The sequence below is a fragment of the Poromitra crassiceps genome, assembly GCF_964638095.1.
Source record: "Poromitra crassiceps genome assembly, contig: HAP1_SCAFFOLD_129, whole genome shotgun sequence".
Lineage (NCBI taxonomy): Eukaryota > Metazoa > Chordata > Actinopteri > Beryciformes > Melamphaidae > Poromitra > Poromitra crassiceps.
In genome coordinates this window covers 479,505-502,006 of record NW_028152232.1, presented here as the reverse complement: position 1 = coordinate 502,006, position 22,502 = coordinate 479,505, and the positions used below count along the sequence as shown (strand labels likewise).

General features: G+C 44.7%; 1 protein-coding gene across 1 annotated transcript; it reads left to right on the top strand.

Annotated features, from left to right (window-relative positions):
- Positions 1-2,282: 2,282 nt before the first annotated feature.
- Positions 2,283-14,584, top strand: LOC310800861 (uncharacterized protein; the record flags this gene model as incomplete). The annotated part of the gene is made up of 5 exons (XM_083664755.1): positions 2,283-2,290; positions 2,789-2,951; positions 3,656-3,766; positions 12,833-12,979; positions 14,507-14,584. 5 exons carry the CDS (start codon positions 2,283-2,285, stop codon positions 14,561-14,563), a joined length of 486 nt encoding a protein of 161 aa, XP_083520881.1. The 3' UTR covers positions 14,564-14,584.
- Positions 14,585-22,502: the final 7,918 nt, after the last annotated feature.

The following is a 22,502-nucleotide window of genomic DNA, read 5'->3' as shown; positions in this document are numbered from 1 at the left end:
TCCTGATCCTGCCCTCTGTATGTTGTCCTGATCCTGCCCTCTGTATGTTGTCCTGATCCTGCCCTCTGTATGTTGTCCTGATCCTGCCCTCTGTATGTTCTGTGATCCTGCCCTCTGTATGTTGTCCTGATCCTGCCCTCTGTATGTTGTCCTGATCCTGCCCTCTGTATGTTGTCCTGATCCTGCCCTCTGTATGTTGTCCTGATCCTGCCCTCTGTATGTTGTCCTGATCCTGCCCTCTGTATGTTGTCCTGATCCTGCCCTCTGTATGTTGTCCTGATCCTGCCCTCTGTATGTTGTCCTGATCCTGCCCTCTGTATGTTGTCCTGATCCTGCCCTCTGTATGTTGTCCTGATCCTGCCCTCTGTATGTTGTCCTGATCCTGCCCTCTGTATGTTCTGTGATCCTGCCCTCTGTATGTTGTCCTGATCCTGCCCTCTGTATGTTGTCCTGATCCTGCCCTCTGTATGTTGTCCTGATCCTGCCCTCTGTATGTTGTCCTGATCCTGCCCTCTGTATGTTCTGTGATCCTGCCCTCTGTATGTTGTCCTGATCCTGCCCTCTGTATGTTGTCCTGATCCTGCCCTCTGTATGTTGTCCTGATCCTGCCCTCTGTATGTTGTCCTGATCCCGCCCTCTGTATGTTGTCCTGATCCCGCCCTCACTCTTCTGTTTGCTCAAAAGCCACAATGGACAATAAAGTGCTTCAAGATGATGAGAAACAGTCTTCCTGTCCCGTGCATATCTCAGTGGACTTTTCCCAGAAGCAGCTTTCACACTAACCCTAACCCTTTTACATACATACTTTATCATTCGCAACCCTGTTGGAGCCGATACAAGACACAAGTAAGGAAAGAAAATAGTATCATTTCATGTTGGTGTTGGTGTGGTCAAATGTAATAGTTAGTTAGTTAGTTAGTTTATTTCGATCAGAAAGAAAAGAATATTCACAGAATAGAAAAAAACACAGAAAAAAAACAAAAGATATATAAGGCTGACCGAAAGGGTTTTAGGGCTGAAGCTAGCTAGCTTATTAAATGCCCTTACCCTTATTCCTTTACGTTATATGTAAACATATGCAGTACATATGCATACACATGGATACATACATGCATTGATTTACACACACAAATAGCACATGCTCCTAATTTTTTTATACATGCCCATACACACATAGGCTACCTACCACATATACATATGATTACACATACATAGCTAATACCAAACATTCTACAGGAAATACAAGTGACCCATAAGTCCTGATTATGTACCATCACGTCTATACTTCTCCAGAATAATGTTTCTATACTTTTTTTTGAATTGCACAAGATTTTTACTTTCTTTGATCTCGTCAGGTAATTTATTCCACAGTTTCACACCACAGACAGATACGCACATGCTCTTCAGAGTGCTATGAACAATTGGTTGTTTGAAATTCAATCTCCCTCTCAGCTCATAACCACCTTCTCTATCACTGAACTGTTTTTGTATATTACCAGGAAGTAAATTATGTCGCGCTTTATACAGAGTTTGGGCGGTTTTGAACTCCACCAGATCCCAAAACTTCAGCGTCTTTGATTTATGAAACAGTACATTTGTGTGTTCATGATAACCTACCTTATTCACTATCCTTATTGCTCTCTTTTGCATGTTGCATATTGTCTGTAAGTTGCTTCTATAGGTGTTTCCCCATACTTCAACACAATAAGTCAAGTATGGTAAGAAGAGTGTACAGTACAGTGTTTGCAATGATTTGATGTTCAAAAAGTGCCTTGTTTTGCATAGAATCCCCACAGTGCTTGCTAACTTGGACCTGATATATCTGACATGTGGTTTCCAGCTAAAGTTGTGGTCGATTATTACTCCTAAAAATGTGTTCTCATGTACTCTTTCTAGTTTAACACTGTCAATCATTAATTCTACGGGAGTATTCAGATGTTTATTGGTTTTGCCAAAGATCATAAATTTAGTTTTTTTTGTGTTTAATGATAGTTTATTTGCATCAAACCACAACTTTAGCTTCCCCAATTCTACTGTGACAGCCTCTAACAGCTGCTGAAGATTTTCACCTACACAGAATATATTTGTGTCATCAGCAAAAATTACATATTTCAATATTTTTGAAACATTGCATATATCATTAATGTACAGTATAAACAGTTTTGGTCCTAAAATCGACCCTTGTGGTACACCGCAAGTAATATCTAAGGGGGAAGATGTTGTAATGCCCACCTGCACAAACTGTTTTCTGTTTTCAATGTAACTTTTTTTGTAATAGAAATATGACTGTGTGAGCATGTTAGTGAGGAACAGTCTCAGCCCTTATCATGTAAACAGTGTTCAGCCCCTCCCTTTAAAGAAAAAAAGACAAATCTCAAATTTCCCTACTTCCTTTTCCCACCCCCAAAATTCCCTTTTCCCTTCCCTCATTCGCAGTCAGTTTCTCTGCACGGAAAACTAAAGCAAGGTGGGTCACTGCATGTTTTTCTCTGTATCTCCACTGCTTTCTTTGAAGCTGCTTTTGAATAGTTTGCACCAGTACTGAGGTCATTCTGCCACACCATCCTAACCCTAACCTCTAACCCTAACCCATTCTGCCACACCACACTAACCCTAACCCATTCTGCCACACCACACTAACCCTAACCCATTCTGCCACACCACACTAACCCTAACCCACACTCATCGTGTATCCCTGACCTGCATATAGCTTCACGGTACTGTACAGTCTATGCTGCTGTCGAAGGGTGAATATAAATCTGGTGAATCTGTTGTGTCTCCTGCCAAGACCAAACCCAGTGGATCTTCTGACCATGGAGGACACTGACTCTGAGCCAACAGCTAGAGGGAGGAGGAGAGGGAACACTGGGGCTCCGGAGACAGACAACATAGTGCTGTTGTCCAGCAAGCCTCTGCATCGCTTCATCAGAGGACAGCCACAGATTCTTGGGGTAACCCTAACCCTTACACAATCCAACATAGGTTAGGGCAGGGATACTCAACTTGCTTTTCCCGGGGGCCACTTTCGTGAAATGATAGAAGGCCAGGGGCCAGTTAATAAACAATGAATATACATTTTTCTGTAGCGGATTGTAGGTGTCAGACGGAGTTTAGTCTGACAATGTTGTGCACACCGGATAGTTACTTAGGTTAAGTACATACATAAGTGCCTGGGTAGCGAGCAGACGGTGGTATTTGATAATTTAGCAGCTAAATTATAGATTATTGAAAGATATTCCATATTCCAGACTGAAATGCTATAACAGAAGTGTGAGTATTGGCCAGAATTACATGAACATTTTTTTTTTTGCAATTCCATCGCGGTCCACACAGGGGGCGCCCGCGGGCCGCCAGTTGAGTATCACTGGGTTAGGGTTAACCCTAACCCTTACACAATCCAACATAGGTTAGGGTTAGCCTAAGGGTTAACCCTAACCCTTACACAATCCAACATAGAAATAGGATAAATAGGCAATGGTATAGTTGCTGATGCATTATTATAACTACTGTATTCAAAAGTTTGCATAAGTACTGACAGCAAAGTGGTCAAATGTACATCCTATATATTTAAAATAGATGTAGAGAGGAGGTACATTCTTAATCTATTCCCATTGACTTTGGTTCCACCATCCACCTCCTGCACCCTCTTGCCCAGGTTGTGGTCCTGATCTTTGGCTGTGCAGAGCTCCTGATGGGTTTTCAGATGGCACAAGAAACAATCGCTGACTGCGCCAAGATCTACGTCCCCTTCTGGCAGGGGGCTCTGGTACAGAACATTCGGCTGGTTAGCAGCTACTAGATGCTGAGTCACTATCGTCAGAGGTGGAAAAACATGCTGAAATAATGGGTTGTATTTTTTATTAATATATTTCTCAATGTACAAGTATTTGTCTTGGAGAATACTTGAGTTGAAGAGTAGATCAGTAAACAAGGCTACGAAAGCCTAATTAAGCCAGGACCTGGACTGCTGGCAGAACGGGCCAGCCAAGAAAGGTCTCAGGGGCTCTGACTGACCGACTGACTGGCTGAGTGACTGACTGACTGACTGACTGACTGACTGACTGGCTGACTGACTGACTGACTGACTGACTCATTGTTGAAAGACGCATGCGTGAGCGTTGAACAGCAGTGGCAGCAGTCCCGTGTCCAGACTAGGCTTGCCTAGTCTGCCGCTGCTGTTCAACACTCACGCATGTGGACTGCTGTTGCCATTTTGGTTGAATGGCTGAGGAGACTGATCAGTTGTGTTTTTCTGACAGTTTGTCATCTCTGGAAACCTCTCTATCTACACTGGGCTACATCCATCCAAGAGAATGGTTATGTTCTAGCTTTAATGTTCAATGGTGGACTGAAAGACACATAAGACACATTTTTTGACAAGCCACACTAATAGACAGCCCCAGGGATGACGTATTTTTGTAGTCGGAACGCGGAAGTCGTGGACTTCCGGGTTCTTCACTGTTTCTGCCTATGGGATTTTTGAATGGAAAAGTTTACTGTTATTGCTTGTTGTTCTCTTGTTTTACTGCATCTATATGCCCTGTTTTTGCACTGTTATACTGTTATTTGCACTATGTTGTAACAGAGCCTACAGCACAAGAATTTCACAAGTGATACTCTTGAATCTTGAATCTTGCTAGCTAGCCGCCCTTTTAACGGCATGTAAAAGCTTAAAGTGGTAAAAAAAAAGTGGTCCACATGTGTGAAGATTATCCCACTGAACACTGGTTCACGTTTGATTAAGCTTGCGTTGCCCAGAGACCTTATTTGAAGCATCGTGCCAAAAACCCATTCAAAAATCCCATAGGCGAAAACAGTGAAGAACCCGGAAGTGTTAGCATCGATGTTTTCCGGACGCAATATATATTTTTTCCATGATGGCGAAGGCTAGGCGAAGGCATGACCCGCCCCTCTCTGCCTCTAATTGGCACTCGGCTGCTTTCGCCTGCTTCCCAGGCGAGCCAGGAGTTTTCGCTATAGAATCAAAAGGTTATGTGTGAGATCTTTATTATATTAAATGTTACAATTGCAAACCGTATAACAGTTACACGTATTTAGGCCTACTTAGCCTATTGTGCAGCCATATGAATGTGTATTTTTTCATTCTAAATTTCATCACCTTGTTTCCTCTGATTAATATTTAAATTCAAATACATGTCATTCTTGTGTTACAATTAACTGAATTAGTTCCCTGTAAATAACCCTGTTTTATATCATCCTTGATCAATTCTCTGTCTATAGGCTACATACGTGCACTGCCAAGAGTAGCGGCAGCGTTATAAACCATAGATATAATATGACTATATTAAAAACATAAACACACTGGCGTCTTTCATGCAGGCTAGCAAGCGTAACTGCTGTCTGTCTGTCTGACCCACTGAGTCTGACGGTCTGACCACAGCCTGTAGAAAGAGATGTAATGCAGGATAGCCAAGCGAATGTGTTTGGATGGAAGTTTGACGCTAGGCTAATCAGAGGCAGAGAGGGGCGGGTTATGCCTTCGCATAGCCTTCGCCATCATCCGGAAAAAAATATTGCTTCCGGTAAGCTAGCTAGCTAATGTTAGCCGCTGGTTGGTTGGCTAGCTAGCGAATGTTAGCCGTTAGCTAGACAAACACAGACATGCAGAGCTCCAAAAACAGAGCAATTCGTGATTTTGTTACTGTAGTTTCTGCAGAGTAACGTCCATGTACCTTTATGGATTGCACGGGGTTGGAATTGTAAAGGGATCTGACGGATAGTGCAGTACAGTCAGCAGCCATGATAGCGCGAGCCAGTCAGGGGGAGGAAGTCCATATATGGCCCATCCGGTCATGGGCACAGGACAACGCGATTGGCTGGCTCTGTTTGGCCACTACCCAGGCCAAAAGCCACTCTGCTTGGCCCAGATACCCCAACCTCCAGGCTGCCACCACCCAGGCTAAGTGCCCCTCTGCTGGGCACAGACACCCAGGCCAGCCACCCCCACCACCAGGCTGCCACTACCCAGGCTAAGAGCCCCTCTGCTGGGCACAGACACCCAGGCCAGCCACCTCCACCACCAGGCTGCCACCACCCAGGCTAAGTGCCCCTCTGCTGGGCAGACACCCAGGCCAGCCACCCCCACCACCAGGCTGCCACTACCCAGGCTAAGAGCCCCTCTGCTGGGCACAGACACCCAGGCCAGCCACCCCCACCACCAGGCTGCCACCACCCAGGCTAAGTGCCCCTCTGCTGGGCACAGACACCCAGGCCAGCCACCCCCACCACCAGGCTGCCACTACCCAGGCTAAGAGCCCCTCTGCTGGGCACAGACACCCAGGCCAGCCACCCCCACCTCCAGGCTGCCACCACCCAGGCCAAGAGCCCCTCTGCTGGGCACAGACACCCAGGCCTGCCACCCCCACCACCAGGCTGCTACTACCCAGGCTAAGTGCCTCTCTGCTGGGCTCAGACACCCAGGCAGAGCCGTAGCTAGAGGGAGGAAAGTGTGGACGATTCCAAGGGCCCTTGACTGACAGGGGCCCTAAAAAGGAGAAAATATTTATCAAGACTGAATAATCATCTCATGTTAATAATAAAAGACTCCTGTTGGACTCCATATGTGTATCAATATTCTTTCTAGTCATTAGTTTAGTGATAGCATTTCTTTGTTCACTGTGGTGTATTCAGGGCAGAAAGAGAGCATGATGATTCAACAGGGCAAGGAGAGCTGGTATAGGTGATATAGAGGTGATTGAGAAAAGGCAAATAATGACATTACAATAGTCTCTAAGCTGAGCTGAATATTAATTTAAAATGAGATATTCCTCTAAATTGGGCTTCAAATGGCCAAAGTTTTTATCCGTGGGCCCAATGTGATATCCTTTCTTGGGGCCCAAAATCCCTGGCTACGGCCCTGCACCCAGGGTAGCCCCCCTACCACCACCCAAACCCCCTACCCGCCCTGCCCCTCACCCTGCCCGGGTCCCACACCTCCGGCCGAGACTCCCCTCCAGAACCCCGTGCATGGTGCGACGCAGTAAACAAATTCACGTTTTCCTCGTCACCAGTCATGCTGGACATCAGTACAAGTGTGAGATCCATCTCATTCCCGCAAATATGTAACGTAGCCTAGGTAAATACAGTGTTGTGTAGTGGAAGCCATCATCTTGCTCTATAGACGGTTTTCACCAGCTGCAACCCCACAGCACTTCCTTTTTCTCAGCTTCTTCTTCTGTGTTTTATGGCGGTTGGCAACCTTAAATGTTGGTGTAATAGTGGCGACGCCCCTCGAAGCTTACCCCTTTACCCCCCCTTATGGGCGGACCTGTCCACTACACAACACTGTATTTACATAGGCTACGTTACATATTTGCGGGAATGAGAGGGATCTCACACTTGTACTGATGTCCAGCATGACTGGTGACGAGGGAAACATGAGTTTGCAGCAGAGGGGCACTTAGCCTGGGTGGTGGCAGCCTGGAGGTTGGGGTGGCTGTCCTGGGTGTCTGTGCCCAGCGGGGTGGTGCCGCTCCCCCCTCCTCTCCTCTTCTCCTCTCCTCTCCTCTCCCCCTCTCCTATCCTCTCCTCTCTTCTCCCCCTCCCCCCCCTCTTCTCCCCCTCTCCTCCTCTCCTCTCTTCTCCCCCTCTCCCCCCCTCTTCTCCCCCTCTCCTCTCTCCTCTCCTCTCCTCTCTTCTCCCCCTCTCCCCCCTCTTCTCCCCCTCTCCCCTCTCTCCTCTCCCCCCCCCCTCCCCTCCTCTCCTCTCCTCTCCTCTCCTCTCCCCCTCTCCTCTTCTCCCCTCCTCTCCTCTCTTCTCCCCCTCTCCTCTCCTCTTCTCCCTCTCTCCCCTCCTCTCCTCTCTTCTCCCCCTCTCCTCTGGTCCTCCTTTGTCCTCTCAGTCGCCTTTTATACAGGTCCAAAACAGCGCAGGACAACGCGATTGGCTGGCTCAGATTTGAACAGATCTGAGCCAGCCAATCGCGTTATCCTCTGATGACGTAATGTCCTGTGCCCCATGACCGGATGGACCATATATGGACTTCCTCGCCCCGAATTCCTCCCCGTGCAATCCATAAAGGTACATGGACGTTACTCTGCAGAAACTACAGTAACAAAATCACGAATTGCTCTGTTTTTGGAGCTCTGCATGTCTGTGTTTGTCTAGTTAACGCGTTAACGTTAGCTAACGGCTAACATTCGCTAGTTAGCCAAACAACCAGCAGCTAACATTAGCTAGCTAGCTAGCTTACCGGAAGCGATATTTTTTTCGGATGATGGCGAAGGCATAACCCACCCCTGGCCCTCTCTGCCTGTGATTAGTGGCAGCCAGAGATGGGCAGTATTTGAAATACTTGTATTTGAAATACGTATTTCTTTTTGTATTTTGTAATTTGTATTTGGCTGGGCAGAGAAAAATGAGATGTAATTTGTATCAAGATACTTTCAGATCTTGTATTTTGTGTATTTCAAATACATAAAATACATTTTTCTTTTTATTCTCAAATTGACACATGTAAACATTGACACAGGTTTAAACTAAAGATGGAGAAATTAGTTGTACTAAAAACAACTAAATGAACTAAACTGAACTGAAACCTGATATGAAAAGATGGAGAAATAAGGTGTATTGAAAAACAACTAACTGAACTGAAACCTGATGTGAAAAGATGGAGAAATGAGTTGTACTAAAAACAACTAAGTGAACTAAACTGAAACCTGATATGAATAGATGGAGAAATAAGTTGAAAAAACAACTAACTGAACTAAACTGAAACCTGATATGATTCAGAATAGATAGAGAAATAAGTTGTACTGAAAAACAACTAACTGAACTAAACTGAAAGCTGATATGATTCAGAATAGATTGAGAAAGAAGTTGTATTGAAAAACTAACTAACTGAACTAAACTGAAACCTGATGTGAATAGCTGAAGAAATAAGTTGTACTGGAAAAAAAACAACTGAACTATACTCAAACCTGATATGAATAGATTGAGAAATAAGTTGTACTGAAAAAACCCCTAACTGAACTAAACTGAAACCTGATTTGAATAGGAGAAATTAGTTGTACTGAAAAACAACTAACTGTCATAAACCTGATTTGAATAGATGGAGAAATTAGTTATACTGAAAAACTATAACTGAACACCAAAGTACCCTAATGAAAATCAAAAATGTCTTTCTGTTGCTACAAGGATGTCTGAGCTTCACTGTGCATAATGATGGCTGTGCAGATTTTGACACTAGAATGGTGTTACCACTGCTGATAGTGGAAAGTTGTATTCAGTGAGTGATTGTTCTTTAGTAATTATGTTCTAGATAGCCAGGTTCTTTTGGATTTTGTTTTTGAAGCAGAAGGAGGGGAAGTCATTTCCCATTTTCTCCCCACCTCCTCCCTCTCACATTCCCCCTGCTCTCCCTCCCCTGCACCCTCCCACCTCTCCTTCTCTGTTCTCTCCTCCTCTGTCCTCTCCCCTCTCTCACATCCCCCCTGCTCTCCTTCCCCTGCACCCTCCCACCTCTCCTTCTCTGTTCTCTCCTCCTCTCTGTCCTCTCCCCTCTCTCACATCCCCCCTGCTCTCCTTCCCCTGCACCCTCCCACCTCTCCTTCTCTGTTCTCTCCTCCTCTCTGTCCTCTCCCCTCTCTTACATTCCCCCTGCTCTCCTTCCCCTGCACCCTCCCACCTCTCCTTCTCTGTTCTCTTCTCCTCTCTGTCCTCTCCCCTCTCTCACATTCCCCCTGCTCTCCTTCCCCTGCACCCTCCCACCTCTCCTTCTCTGTTCTCTTCTCCTCTCTGTCCTCTCCCCTCTCTCACATTCCCCCTGCTCTCCTTCCCCTGCACCCTCCCACCTCTCCTTCTCTGTTCTCTCCTCCTCCACATTTCCCATTTTCTCCCCACCCTCGCCCTAATCCGGGCCCGTATCCTATCCCCTCCCCTCCCCCAACCCTAGACCCTACCTCTACCCTGGCTCTCCCTCCCCTGCACCCTCCCATCTCTCCTTCTCTGTTCCCTCCTCCTCCACATTTCCCATTTCCTCCCCACCTCCTCCCTCTCACAATCCCCCTTCTCTGCCTCCCCTGTACCCTCCCACCTCTCCTTCTCTGTTCTCTCCTCCTCTCTGTCCTCTCCCCTCTCTCACATTCCCCATGCTCTCCTTCCCCTGCACCCTCCCACCTCTCCTTCTCTGTTCCTCTCTGTCCTCTCCTCCCTCTCACATTCCCCCTGCTCTCCCTCCCCTGCACCCTCCCACCTCTCCTTCTCTGTTCTCTCCTCCTCCACATTTCCCATTTCTCCCCACCCTCGCCCTAATCCGGGCCCGTATCCTACTCCCTCCCCTCCCCTCCCCCAACCCTAGACCCTACCTCTACCTTGGCTCTCCCTCCCCTGCACCCTCATCTCTCCTCCTCCTCTGTTCTCTCCTCCTCCACATTTCCTATTTTCTCCCCACCTCCCCCCTCTCCTCCCTCACATCCCCCCGCTCTCCCTCCCTCCTCCACTCTCCTGCTTTCTCCTCTTCCCGGTGTTCTTCCTCTTCCCCCCTTCCCCCCTTCCCCCACTACTCTAAAGCATAGTACACATTCTACTCCAAAGCATGGCACCCACTCTATCCCCTCCAATATTCCGCCACTATTTAAAGCATGGCACCCACTCTTCCCTAAAGCAAGGCACCCATAAGCTCTATATGTGAACATGTGCTTATTTGGCAAAAGGACTCACTACTAAAGGCTTGCAGCCAATTAAATTAGGCATAGTTTGGTTGCTAAGAAATTGACATATGTCCGTTTGCAAGATGTGCATCTATATTTCTCATTCTCTCCCCACCTCCTCCCTCCCCCTGCTCTCTTCTCCCCCACACCCCCCCCCCTTCCCCTCTCCTGCTCTCTCCTCTTGCTCCTTCCCCACCTCCTATACCCTCCAACATCTCCCATTCCCTCCCCACCCCATCACTCTCTCACATTCCCCCTGCTCTTCCCCCTTCTCCTGCTCTCTCCTCTGCTCTCTCTTCATTTCTATATTTTCTATATTATCAATTGTTCAAATGTTATCTTTATTCTGTATATTCTTGTTACTGTTGTGTCAGCTAGAATCAGCTAGACATACTTTCTGTGAAGCCCTCTGAGACATGCTTGTGAATTAGGGCTATATAAATAAAAATAGAAATAGAATAGAACAAGAGTCCAATTTCATGGAAGGCCTTTTTTGTTTGAGATGCAGTTTCTCATCGTTCCTCTCACCGATTCACAATTTCACAACCTTAGACAGGATGTGCATCAGGGCATTCAATTCCTGAAATGTAACCTTTTCTAGTTGTATAAATATGTTTGCACGTTAAATAAATACTGTGACGACAAGTTACTGACATGGTGGTGAATGTGAAGTTGTTTAAAGGGGACCTACTATGCCTTTTACCTATTTCAGTTATTTATATATTGTGTTATGATGTCAGATTCTATGGCTAAACATAGTCAAAGTTCCAAAACTTGAGGTTAACATGCAGAAATGCTGCCTTTAATTCAAAAGCCCTCACAGAAGGTGATTAACAGCTGAGCTGAAGGAGAAATGAGTTCTACTGAAAAACAACTAAAACTAAAATGGAAGAACTGCAGTGTGTTAGGGAGTACACATACTGTGACAGAGGACTAAAGAGAGGATTTACTGTCTAAGGAAACCAGAAAATTTCACTTTTGAATAGCTGAAATCAGAGAATTAGGACATTTTCCTTAAAGAAATGTCTCTAAATGATTAATAGATCATCAAAATAGGCAATTAATTTAATATTTGGCAATTCATCTATGAATTGACTAATCATTGCAGCTCTTTATAAGTTTTTATAAAATGTATTTTCATGTATTTTCAAAATACAAAATACGTATTTGTATCTCAAATACATTTTCAGACAGGTATTTTGTATTTGTATTGTGATACATTTTTTGAGCAAGTATTTGTAATTTGTATCAAAATACTTTATGATGTATTTTCGCCCATCTCTGGTGGCAGCGTTATAAACCATAGATATGACTATATTAAAAACATAAACACACTGGCGTCTTTCATGCAGGCTAACTGCTGTATGTCTGTCTGACGGTCTGACCAGACTGTAGAAAGAGATGTAATGCAGGATAGCCAAGCGAATGTGTTTGGATGGAAGTTTGACGCTAGCCCAATCAGAGGCAGAGAGGGGCGGGTTATGCCTTCGCATAGCCTTCGCCATCATCCGGAAAAAAATATCGCCTCCGGGACAACGCTTCCTACCCAGCGTGTGCACGTCTTTCCGACAGGGGTGGTTGTTATGGCAACTATCAACAACAACAACAACTACTACTACTAACTTCTAACTACTACAAGACATAAAGACCGAAATAGGCTACCTTGTTAATGTGTCTGTCGGAGACACGGCCTAACGTTAACATTTAATATGAGCCGAATATCAGCCTGCGCTCAGCTATGTATGCAGGAAGTAAACCGGATATTCAGGTGGGTTGTGACGGTTGTTATTGTTGTCAAGTTAAAACTGTCTATAATGACCAGAATGGGTGTTGTTCAAACTGAACATTTATTTCTTCAACGTGCTGCAGCAGAAAGGGAGATAAACAGCGGACACTAGGAAGTAGCCTTCTGGCTCGCCTGGGAAGCAGGCGAAAGCAGCCGAGTGCAGTCGGCCAATTAGAGGCAGAGGGGGGCGGGTCATGCGTGCATGCCTTCGCCTAGCCTTCGCCATCATGGGAAAAAAATATCGCTTTCCGGACTCATTCCTGGGGCTCTCTTTAGTATTCACACATTATCTCTCTCTCTCTCTCTCTCTCTCTCTCTCTCTCTCTCTGTATGTCTATATCTCTTTACTCACACTGACTCACTTCAACTCCCCCAGGTGACGGTGTGTTTGGCCATGTATATAGTTTCCCTCTTGGGTGTCGTGGTCTCTAGTGCGTACAGGATACACTGTCTCCTGGACCTCGGCTATTTCTTTTACCACTACGGCCGCTACGGGGATGCGGAGTGGGCCTTCAACCGATTTGTGAGTTGTGACACATATTTGGCACATAAAGACACACACACACACACACACACACACACACACACACACACACACACACACACACACACACACACACACACACACACACACACACACAAAGTGTATTGTCCCAGAAGGTAAGCGTCTGGGGTATTTGGTTCTGGGCAATGACAACTTTCCCCCCTCTTTCCTCTTTTAGGAACAACTTTTTTCTAATGAAATCATGTTGTTCATTTCCTCTCTATGCGTGTCAGCTCTTCTCATCTTCTTGTCTGCCATGGCACGAGTAGCCCTGAAATCGACAAATACTGAGGTAATACCTCTCACTAAATACTCAGGTAATACTCAGGTAATACCTCTCACTAAATACTCAGGTAATACTCAGGTAATACCTCTCACTAAATACTCAGGTAATACTCAGGTAATACCTCTCACTAAATACTCAGGTAATACCTCTCACTAAATACTCAGGTAATACTCAGGTAATACCTCTCACTAAATACTCAGGTAATACCTCTCACTAGATACTCAGGTAATACTCAGGTAATACCTCTCACTAAATACTCAGGTAATACTCAGGTAATACCTCTCACTAAATACTCAGGTAATACCTCTCACTAAATACTCAGGTAATACTTCTCACTAAATACTCAGGTAATACTCAGGTAATACCTCTCACTAAATACTCAGGTAATACCTCTCACTAAATACTCAGGTAATACCTCTCACTAAATACTCAGGTAATACCTCTCACTAAATACTCAGGTAATACTCAGGTAATACCTCTCACTAAATACTCAGGTAATCATGTAATACCTCTCACTAAATACTCAGGTAATACCTCTCACTAAATACTCAGGTAATACTCAGGTAATACCTCTCACTAAATACTCAGGTAATACCTCTCACTAAATACTCAGGTAATCAGGTAATACCTCTCACTAAATACTCAGGTAATACCTCTCACTAAATACTCAGGTAATACTCAGGTAATACCTCTCACTAAATACTCAGGTAATACCTCTCACTAAATACTCAGGTAATACCTCTCACTAAATGCAGTTTTGTTATTACATTTTTATTTGATGTGTACCAAATTAGATCACGTTGAGATTAAGAATCCCTAATTTAACACTTAACCCTTTCACGGGACACCTGGCCAAGGAAGAAGCAACAAGACAAATATACATTACAAGTTGAAGAACAGCAACATACAACAATGTACAAAGTCAGAGTCAAGTCAGAATCACATAAAGGAGGTGAAACAATGCAGAAAATCAAATTGCAGCCAAAACCAATCAAAGGGAGAAACAGAAGAAAATGACAATCTGATTTATAAGATTTCCCATAGTCACTAGACCAATATAAACCCAGCATCATTCTGAAAGTAAACACAGCAAACGGCACACTTCAGATTGAATTAAGCAAGAGTTGCTGATTGGATCCAACGCCACAGTGACCTTTGACCCTTCATCATCATCATCTTCCTCACTTGGCTCCTTTCCTGTTGTGCTCCATGTGTTACAGGTGTTGGTCCAGCAGCATGCACTGCCGGCCCGGAGCAACACACCATCAACCACCTGAGACCACACACTTACACATATCCTACAACAAGGTTACTGTAACATGCTACATTTACTCATGTTACTGTAACATGCTACATTTGCTCATGTTACTGAGTAGCTTTGTTGTGTACTTGTACTTTTTTGAATATTTTTTAAAGTCAGTATTTTTTACTTTTATTAAAGAAGTTTTTACTAGAAGTATTATATTGTGACAGGGAGAGGCAGCCTCCACTTCTCTGCACTGCGTGCCATATATGGTAACAGGAAAGCCCTTATATGGCAGCCTCCACTTCTCTGCACTGCGTGCCATATATGGTAACAGGAAAGCCCTTATATGGCAACACCAATCATGTAACACCAATCAACCAATTTGATGGGCACCAGGTGCTATAAATAGGAGTTCTCACAGAACCCCCATTCTCGTGGCTGCACTTGGTCGTTACCCTTGGTATGTAGACTACTACAACTGACAGTTCATGTTTAATGTGTTTTATTGGTGTTTTAATGCTTGTTGTTTCTGCAGCCTCCTGCTGATTGTGCCCATGCTCCTGCCTCGTTGGTAGTACATCCGTTGCAGTGAGGTACTGTTTAATCTCAATATCAATCTGTAATGCAACTGTGACTGTGACTTAGTCATGCTACAATGTTTGTATTTTGTCAATTTGTTGTAGTCCTTGGCTGGTGGCCCTCTGCTCGTTTGGCGGTTGCCACTCCCTGTGCGTATGACTGTGGTCAGCTCAGTTATATCTGGTAAGCAGGGTGATTAAGTATCTCGAAGTAAGTTTCCTACTTTCGATCAAACATGGAACTTAACATCGTCCTCTTATACTTCGTAGGTTCTGCCATGCTGCTGTTTTGCCTATATTAGAAATTATCACGGTTACTAGATTATTGCATTACATTGTTGTGGCCTTGTTGTAAACCAACTGGTGTTTGTCTTTTAGGAGCCCTTCCTCTAGTGACCTACAGTGGATTGAGTGCCAACAAGTTAGGGGTTAGCTTTCCCCTCACTGCATGCTGAACACCCTAGTTTTCTCTGCCGTGGTTGAAGTAAGTTTGCCGTGGGTTGCTGTGTTCCCTAGTGTGAGAATTGCACCCCCTGGGCTCTGCCTATTTATCTACCTCTTGACTACATTGGCCCTCACCCACTGCAGCGTTACACTATTTTATTTATGCTCCGTTCCTTGTGCTAGTTTTTATCCATTGTCCATTGTTAATCCCACTTTGGGAACTGATTAAAAAGTTTGTGCTGTAATAAATATAACATTCTATAATCAGTTTATGACTGTGTTATTACATGCATAACTCTTTTTCCGCAGCTCCTTTTATTTCTGATCAAATAAATTCTTGGTTTTATGCAGAAACACGTCTCTGTCTTCCCTGGTAACTGAATCTGTGATATTTGGCTTTAAGTCAGTGGTATTCCTGGGGTGCAACTCCCCAGGTGGCGTTGTCGAGTATATTGACCTGGTCACAATATATTATAGCAATGTTCTCTTTTCTAAAAGGTAACTCAGTAACTTTTACTCTGAGCACATTGCCTTCACCTATTGTCTCCCAGGTGGCAAGGTCGTTGACATTATCATGCTGTCTCCATTGCTCGTTGACCTACATCCCACAGCTCACACATTCATTGTTCACGTGGGTACAAATGACGTCAACAGTAAACAATCAATAGCACTCCGCAACAATCTCGAATCACTTTCCATCACAATCCAGAGTTTAGGCAAAATCTGTGTTTTTTTTTCTGGCCCCATCCCCACACTCTCACATGGTATTGACCGTTTTAGCCGCCTATTTGGTCTGCATGAATGGCAAAAGAATTTCTGCAGTGCTACTGGGATAGGCTTTATTAGCCATTTTGATCATTTCTGGTCTAGATGGGACCTCCTCAAACAGGACCGTTTACACCCTAACATCAAGGGTGTAAAAATCCTGATTAATAATCTCATTCAGCATATTGCTTTCAGCTCAGATTGACATAGACCCCAGCATGACCCTGCCCCAGAACCCACCCTCTCCGTTGACCAGCTCTCTTTGGGTCCTGCTGTGCCCTCTGTTGGTCCACTGGTCACTTCCGGTTGTGACCTGCATACCTCACTCTCACCTCCCTGTCACGCTGACTCCCTCTTGTGGTCAGGCATACCTATAACCCACTTAGTGGCAAATAGCTTTCATTCTGCTACTCATATTCCTGTAATTATAACCCATAGACTTAATCACTTTGACCCCTCTGTAACATCCAGGACTCAGCAGAATAAATCACGTGTAAATAAAAATAATCTTTTATTAATTAAATCTGTCCAGTCTCGTACACCCCCCCCAGCTTGCTGGATCCGAGCCCTGCAAGTTGGCTTTGTTAAACGCCCGCTCTATTGCCAACAAATCATTCATTTTGAATGATTTTTTCATCTCCAGAGACTTGGACTTCTTGCTCCTCACAGAGACTTGGCAAAAATGCGAAGATTTTACCTCTTTGATTGAGTTATGCCCACCAGAATGCTCTTTCACCTGTGCACCTAGAACCACTGGCCGAGGTGGAGGCCTAGCCATGGTGTATAGAAACCGCTTCCTATCTCGGGTGGTTAGCTCAGGACTTTCCTTTTCTTCGTTTGAACTTTTAATGACTAAAGTCGGGCGTTCTAATCCGTTTTATTGTATTTTAATTTATCGCCCCCCTGGTCCAAACAGTTCATTTTTATCTGATTTCGGTGAATTTTTAGCCTCCATCATTAAATTTGAGAGGATTTTAATTGTTGGGGATTTTAATGTCCATGTAAACGACCCAACAAACAGTTTTGCTGTTGACTTTTTAAGTATCACTGATTCTTTTAACTTTGTTCAACATGTCAGAGGCCCGACGCATGCTATGGGTAACACTCTGGACCTTGTTTTTTCTTTTGGTTTAAACATTGACAGTGTCGGCGCTGTTGTGTTGCCCGTGACCGACCATGATTGTATTACTTTTAATTTGTCCTTTAACACTGATTGTCCATCCGGTAAGCGAGTGAAGTGCTCACGGATGTTAAATTCCCTCTCTGTAGAGAATTTCTGTTCTGCTTTTAACTCAGGTAGTATGGTGCAGCCTTCCCACCGCGATGTAAATTGTTTAGTCGGTTCTTTTAACTCGCACTGTGCTATAATTTTAGATAAAGTTGCTCCACTAAAAACGCGAACTGTCCCTTTGGCTAAACCCTCTCCTTGGTTGAATGATGACATTCGCCGTTTTAGACGCATATATCGGAGTGTGGAGCGCCGGTGGAAGACCACTAAGCTCCAGGAACATCGCATCCATTTTAAAGAACTTTTAATTGAATTTAACACTATGGTCAGTGTTGCAAGGGCTTCCTATTTTGCACAGCTGATCTCTTCTAGTAGGCGTGACCCCAAAGTTCTTTTTGAGACCATAAATAATATTACGAGTCCCCCATCACCTGCTGTACCTGTGTCTTCTGACAAGGACTGCAATGATTTTCTTTCATTTTTTGTGGACAAAGTTGCCAAGGTTAGGTCAAGCATCATCCCGTCCGCCTCCCCCCTACCTGTCTGTCCTAACCGGCAACCAACACTGAGTCATTTTTCTCCCATCTCCCTGCAAGATTTAACTGAGCTAGTCAGTACCATGAAAACCTCCTCCAGCCCTCTAGACATTTTACCAACATCTCTGCTGAAGGATGCAATCACCACCATAGGCCCCTGTCTGCTCTCCATTATAAATTGTTCCCTTGAATCCGGTTGTGTCCCCTCTTATTTTAAACAGGCTGTTGTCCAGCCACTTCTAAAAAAAACAAACCTCGATCCATCCCTACCCTGCAACTATCGGCCAATTTCTAAGTTGCCTTTCATTTCTAAGATTTTAGAAAAGGTTGTTACAAAACAACTCACTACTGTCTTAAACAACCACAACATTTTTGATCGCTTTCAATCAGGTTTTCGTCAGAGACACTCTACTGAGACAGCCCTTCTTAGAGTCTCTAACGACATTCTGATGGCCTCTGATGCTGGCAAATGCTCTGTCCTGGTGCTGCTTGATCTCAGTTCAGCGTTTGACACCGTGGATCACAGCATCTTGATAGACCGGCTCAGAGAGTGGGTGGGCCTCTCAGGGAGCGCCCTAGAGTGGTTCTCTTCTTATCTTTCTGGCAGGAGTTTTACTGTGGCTGTAGGCCCTCATGGATCTGAGGCCGCTCCCTTAACCTGTGGGGTGCCGCAGGGTTCCATTATGGGTCCAGTTCTGTTCGCTCTCTACATGCTTCCTCTTGGCCTCATAATCAAACAGTTTAAGGGGATCTCTTACCACTGTTATGCTGACGATATTCAATTGTATTTTTCTTTTGTTCCTGGCGGTGCTGACGATTTCATTGTATTGCATGACTGCTTGTCCGCAATTAAGGACTGGATGGCTAGTAATTTTCTTCAGCTAAATGCCAGTAAGACAGAAGTGATGATCATTGCTGCTGATAACATTGCTGCGAAGGTGGCTAATTGTATTGGGTCCCTAAACCAGAATGTGCGATCCAGCATGAGAAATCTGGGTGTCTTTTTTGATCAGGCCATGCTCTTTGAAAAACATATTAAGTCCCTGTCACGTACATGCTTTTTTCATCTTAGAAATATCTCAAAGCTCAGGTCCATTGTGTCACACTCCGAGCTAGAGATGATTATACACGCTTTTGTGTCATCTCGCTTGGATTATTGTAATTCTCTTTTTACTGGCCTTTCCAAATCCTCTCTGGACCATCTTCAATTAATCCAAAATGCTGCTGCCCGTTTACTGACCAGGTCCAGTAAGTATTGTCATATCACTCCAGTCCTGGCCTCGCTGCACTGGCTTCCGGTTAGTTTCAGAATCCAGTTCAAAGTGCTCGTTATAACGTACAGAGCCCTGCATGGTCAGGCACCGGCATACCTGGGTGATCTGCTCCTTTCTCATGTTCCCAGCAGGTCACTGAGGTCTGCTGACCAGTGCCTTTTAGTTGTTCCCCGTACTAGGCTCAAAACCAAAGGGGATCGAGCTTTTGAGTCCGTGGCACCAAGGCTGTGGAACTCTCTTCCTCACGATCTGAGAACTGCTGCCTCTGTGGACATTTTCAAGCGGCGGCTAAAAACGCTTCTATTCACACAGGCCTTTGTCTAGGGACTCACTCTTTTAATTTTATTTCAATTTTATTTGACTGCTCCTCTGAAATTTGATCTGTAGTCCTGTATTTTTGTATTTGACTGTTATTTGCTTTTGTCTTTTTGTTTTGTTTTTCTGTTGTTATTTTATCCTGTATGTATTTTAACTTGTGAAGCACTTTGTGAGTTTTCTCTGTGAGAAGTGCTATATAAATAAAATTTACTTACTTACTATTTTGAATTAGATACTTTTTCTAGTACTCTTTTCACCCCTATTCTACAATAACTAGTCCTGTCCTGCAATGTTCAGCAGTGCAGCCAGAGACTGTTCTGAAATATAGCATAGTAGCATAAGTAAGTAACATAGTAGTAACATAGTATAGAGCATGTGGGTGCAGCTACACTGTAAAGACCTGCTCTACAACATAAGAATGAATGTACGGTATGTAGGCTACGTACACACGCGCTGAACGTAGGGCACCAAGTTTCGCAAGGGGCATCATCCAGAGCAGGAATACCACGGTCAAACAGACAGAGGTGGATGCCCCGCAGTTTGGTAATGCCCCTTCTAAAATTAACTCTCCACACAGCCAGTTTGGCATTCCCTGTTTTGAACTGGCCACGGTGAACTCATTCACCGCCAAAGACGTCTTTGACTTGTTATCAGAAATAGCCCTCCCCGCCAATGACGTGTTTTTGTTTTTATTAGTGCAGCGCGTAGTTCAAACACTTCCCCAGCCTGTGACATGGTATCAGGTCCCTGCCTCAAAGTCAAGCCGACAACACGCGATCAAACGCATACCGCAGCTGTTGTTTTGAAATGAGCAGGAGGAAAAACAGAGAAACGCGCTTCCTTGTAGAGAGGAGAAACGCCATTGAAACGCCCCTCGGCGCGCTGCACTGCTCGCCTTGCTGCAGGGCGAACCTGGATTGAGTTGTTCGCAGTAGTCAAACCCGTGACGAACATGATCGATCCGGTTCCAGCGCCTGGTCCCAAAGCCAAGCCGGACCCGTTCCTGTGTCGCAGCATTCGTCCCAGCTCGAACGAGAGGAGGAAAACGATGCGAGGCAGAGGAGGCTAGACGCTGATCTCAGACCAGATGGGTGTTCCTCTCCTATGCTAATTTGCGGGGCGATCAATAGTGTTCCCTTGGAAGGAGGTGCGATGGACAGAACTCCCTCTCTCTCTGTGTGTCTGTGTCTGTATGTCTGTCTGTGTGTCTGTCTGCACACTCACTCACACTGAGTAAACTGTATTGTTGAATGTAAAGCACTTCATGTATATATATATATATTTTTGTGTCATAACGAATAATATTTACATGTCTGATGTCAATACAGTTCAAAATAAAAGAATTGAGAGCGAGTTCTGCCTGAGATAGTGTGCTGTACAAAAATGCCATTTTCTGCAATTTCTTTTCTCAGAGAGACCTTTTTGGTGAAAACAGGGTGTATATAAATGGCTATAAGTAGAGTACAGAACATGCTAAAAGCTCACTTTTTTTTCCCCTGGTGAACCCAGAGACGTACATCTTCTTTTTGAGGTATTGCAAATCACTCTGGTGCTAATAGATCATTTACTGTGGGTCTTGAAAGATGACCAACAATTATGAAAATCTTTGGCCTGTGCTAAATATTGGCAGTCCTAAACTGGCCATGAATGAGTTAAAAGAAAGTTGTGGGATCTCCTTGTTAATTGAGTGCCAGCCACTTTTGGAGAACGGAAGCTCCCAGTGCCAGAGTTTCAGAGCGTTTTCAGTGATTTCTCGAGGCCCACAGAATATTGTGTATTACTATGTAAACACCGAACACACACAAAGAACGAGGAGACCCTGTTCTATCATCTGCAAAAAAAAGTTTATTGATACCATTTTCCGTTCTTTAGTTATGAGCCGGAGAAGATAGGTTGTTTTGAGCAAAAAGACAGTTTTCAAATTATAAGCTGAGATATTCAGCCTTTTGTGAAATGCAGCATTTCAAGCACATTCACTGACTCTAGCTAATATTTTCTGATGTAGTGACGTGGTGTAGTTCTGTGCAGCCTGCGTGCCCCACCCCCCTCTCCCCCCCTGAGCTGCAAACTCCTCCCCACACGCACCCAGTCTATTTTCGGAGCCTCCGTTTTTGCGCCGGGCGGCTGACGGTGGCTCCCGGCCGTCTCCCAGCGCAACAAGGAAATGCCAAACGGGACTGCAGGAAAAGGTTTGGCCGTTCGGCGTCGGGTGCTGCCTTTCTGGCGGGTAATCGTGTGGAGAAACTATATGCAGACAGACAGACAGAGGCAGAGGAGCTCAGTTGTGGGCGCGGATTGACTGATGTTCGCAGCCAACTGTCAGCTGCAGACAGAGCAATCTATATGGCTCTGGCTGCAGCATGCATCGGTTTCTCTTTGATCACGGCTTTCTCCTGCAGTTTTCCGGACCTTTCTGTAATCTGGAGAGCACTGTCGCCACCTAAGGGTTCTGTAAAATAGGTTAGACACATTCAATAGCTCCCATATTGTAAGAGGCGATGTAAGAGGCTTAGATCGACATCCCCCCGTCAAAAAACGCAATTGACGAACATGTTCGTCCTTGGCACTCTACGTTACTAAACGAAATGACGAACATGTTCGTCCATGGCACTCAATGAGTTAATAGCCTACTCAAAAATGCACCTCCCACTATACAGCAAAGAGAGGAGTCAATGTTTATTGATATATGCCATTCAGATCAGAATAATTAGTCTAGTCATTAAGTTTGCTGATAATATTTCTATCATGTTAAGTCTGTGTCATGTTAACTGGTGTATTCAGAGCAAATGGGAAGATATAGAGCATTATCATCATGCTATATATCTCC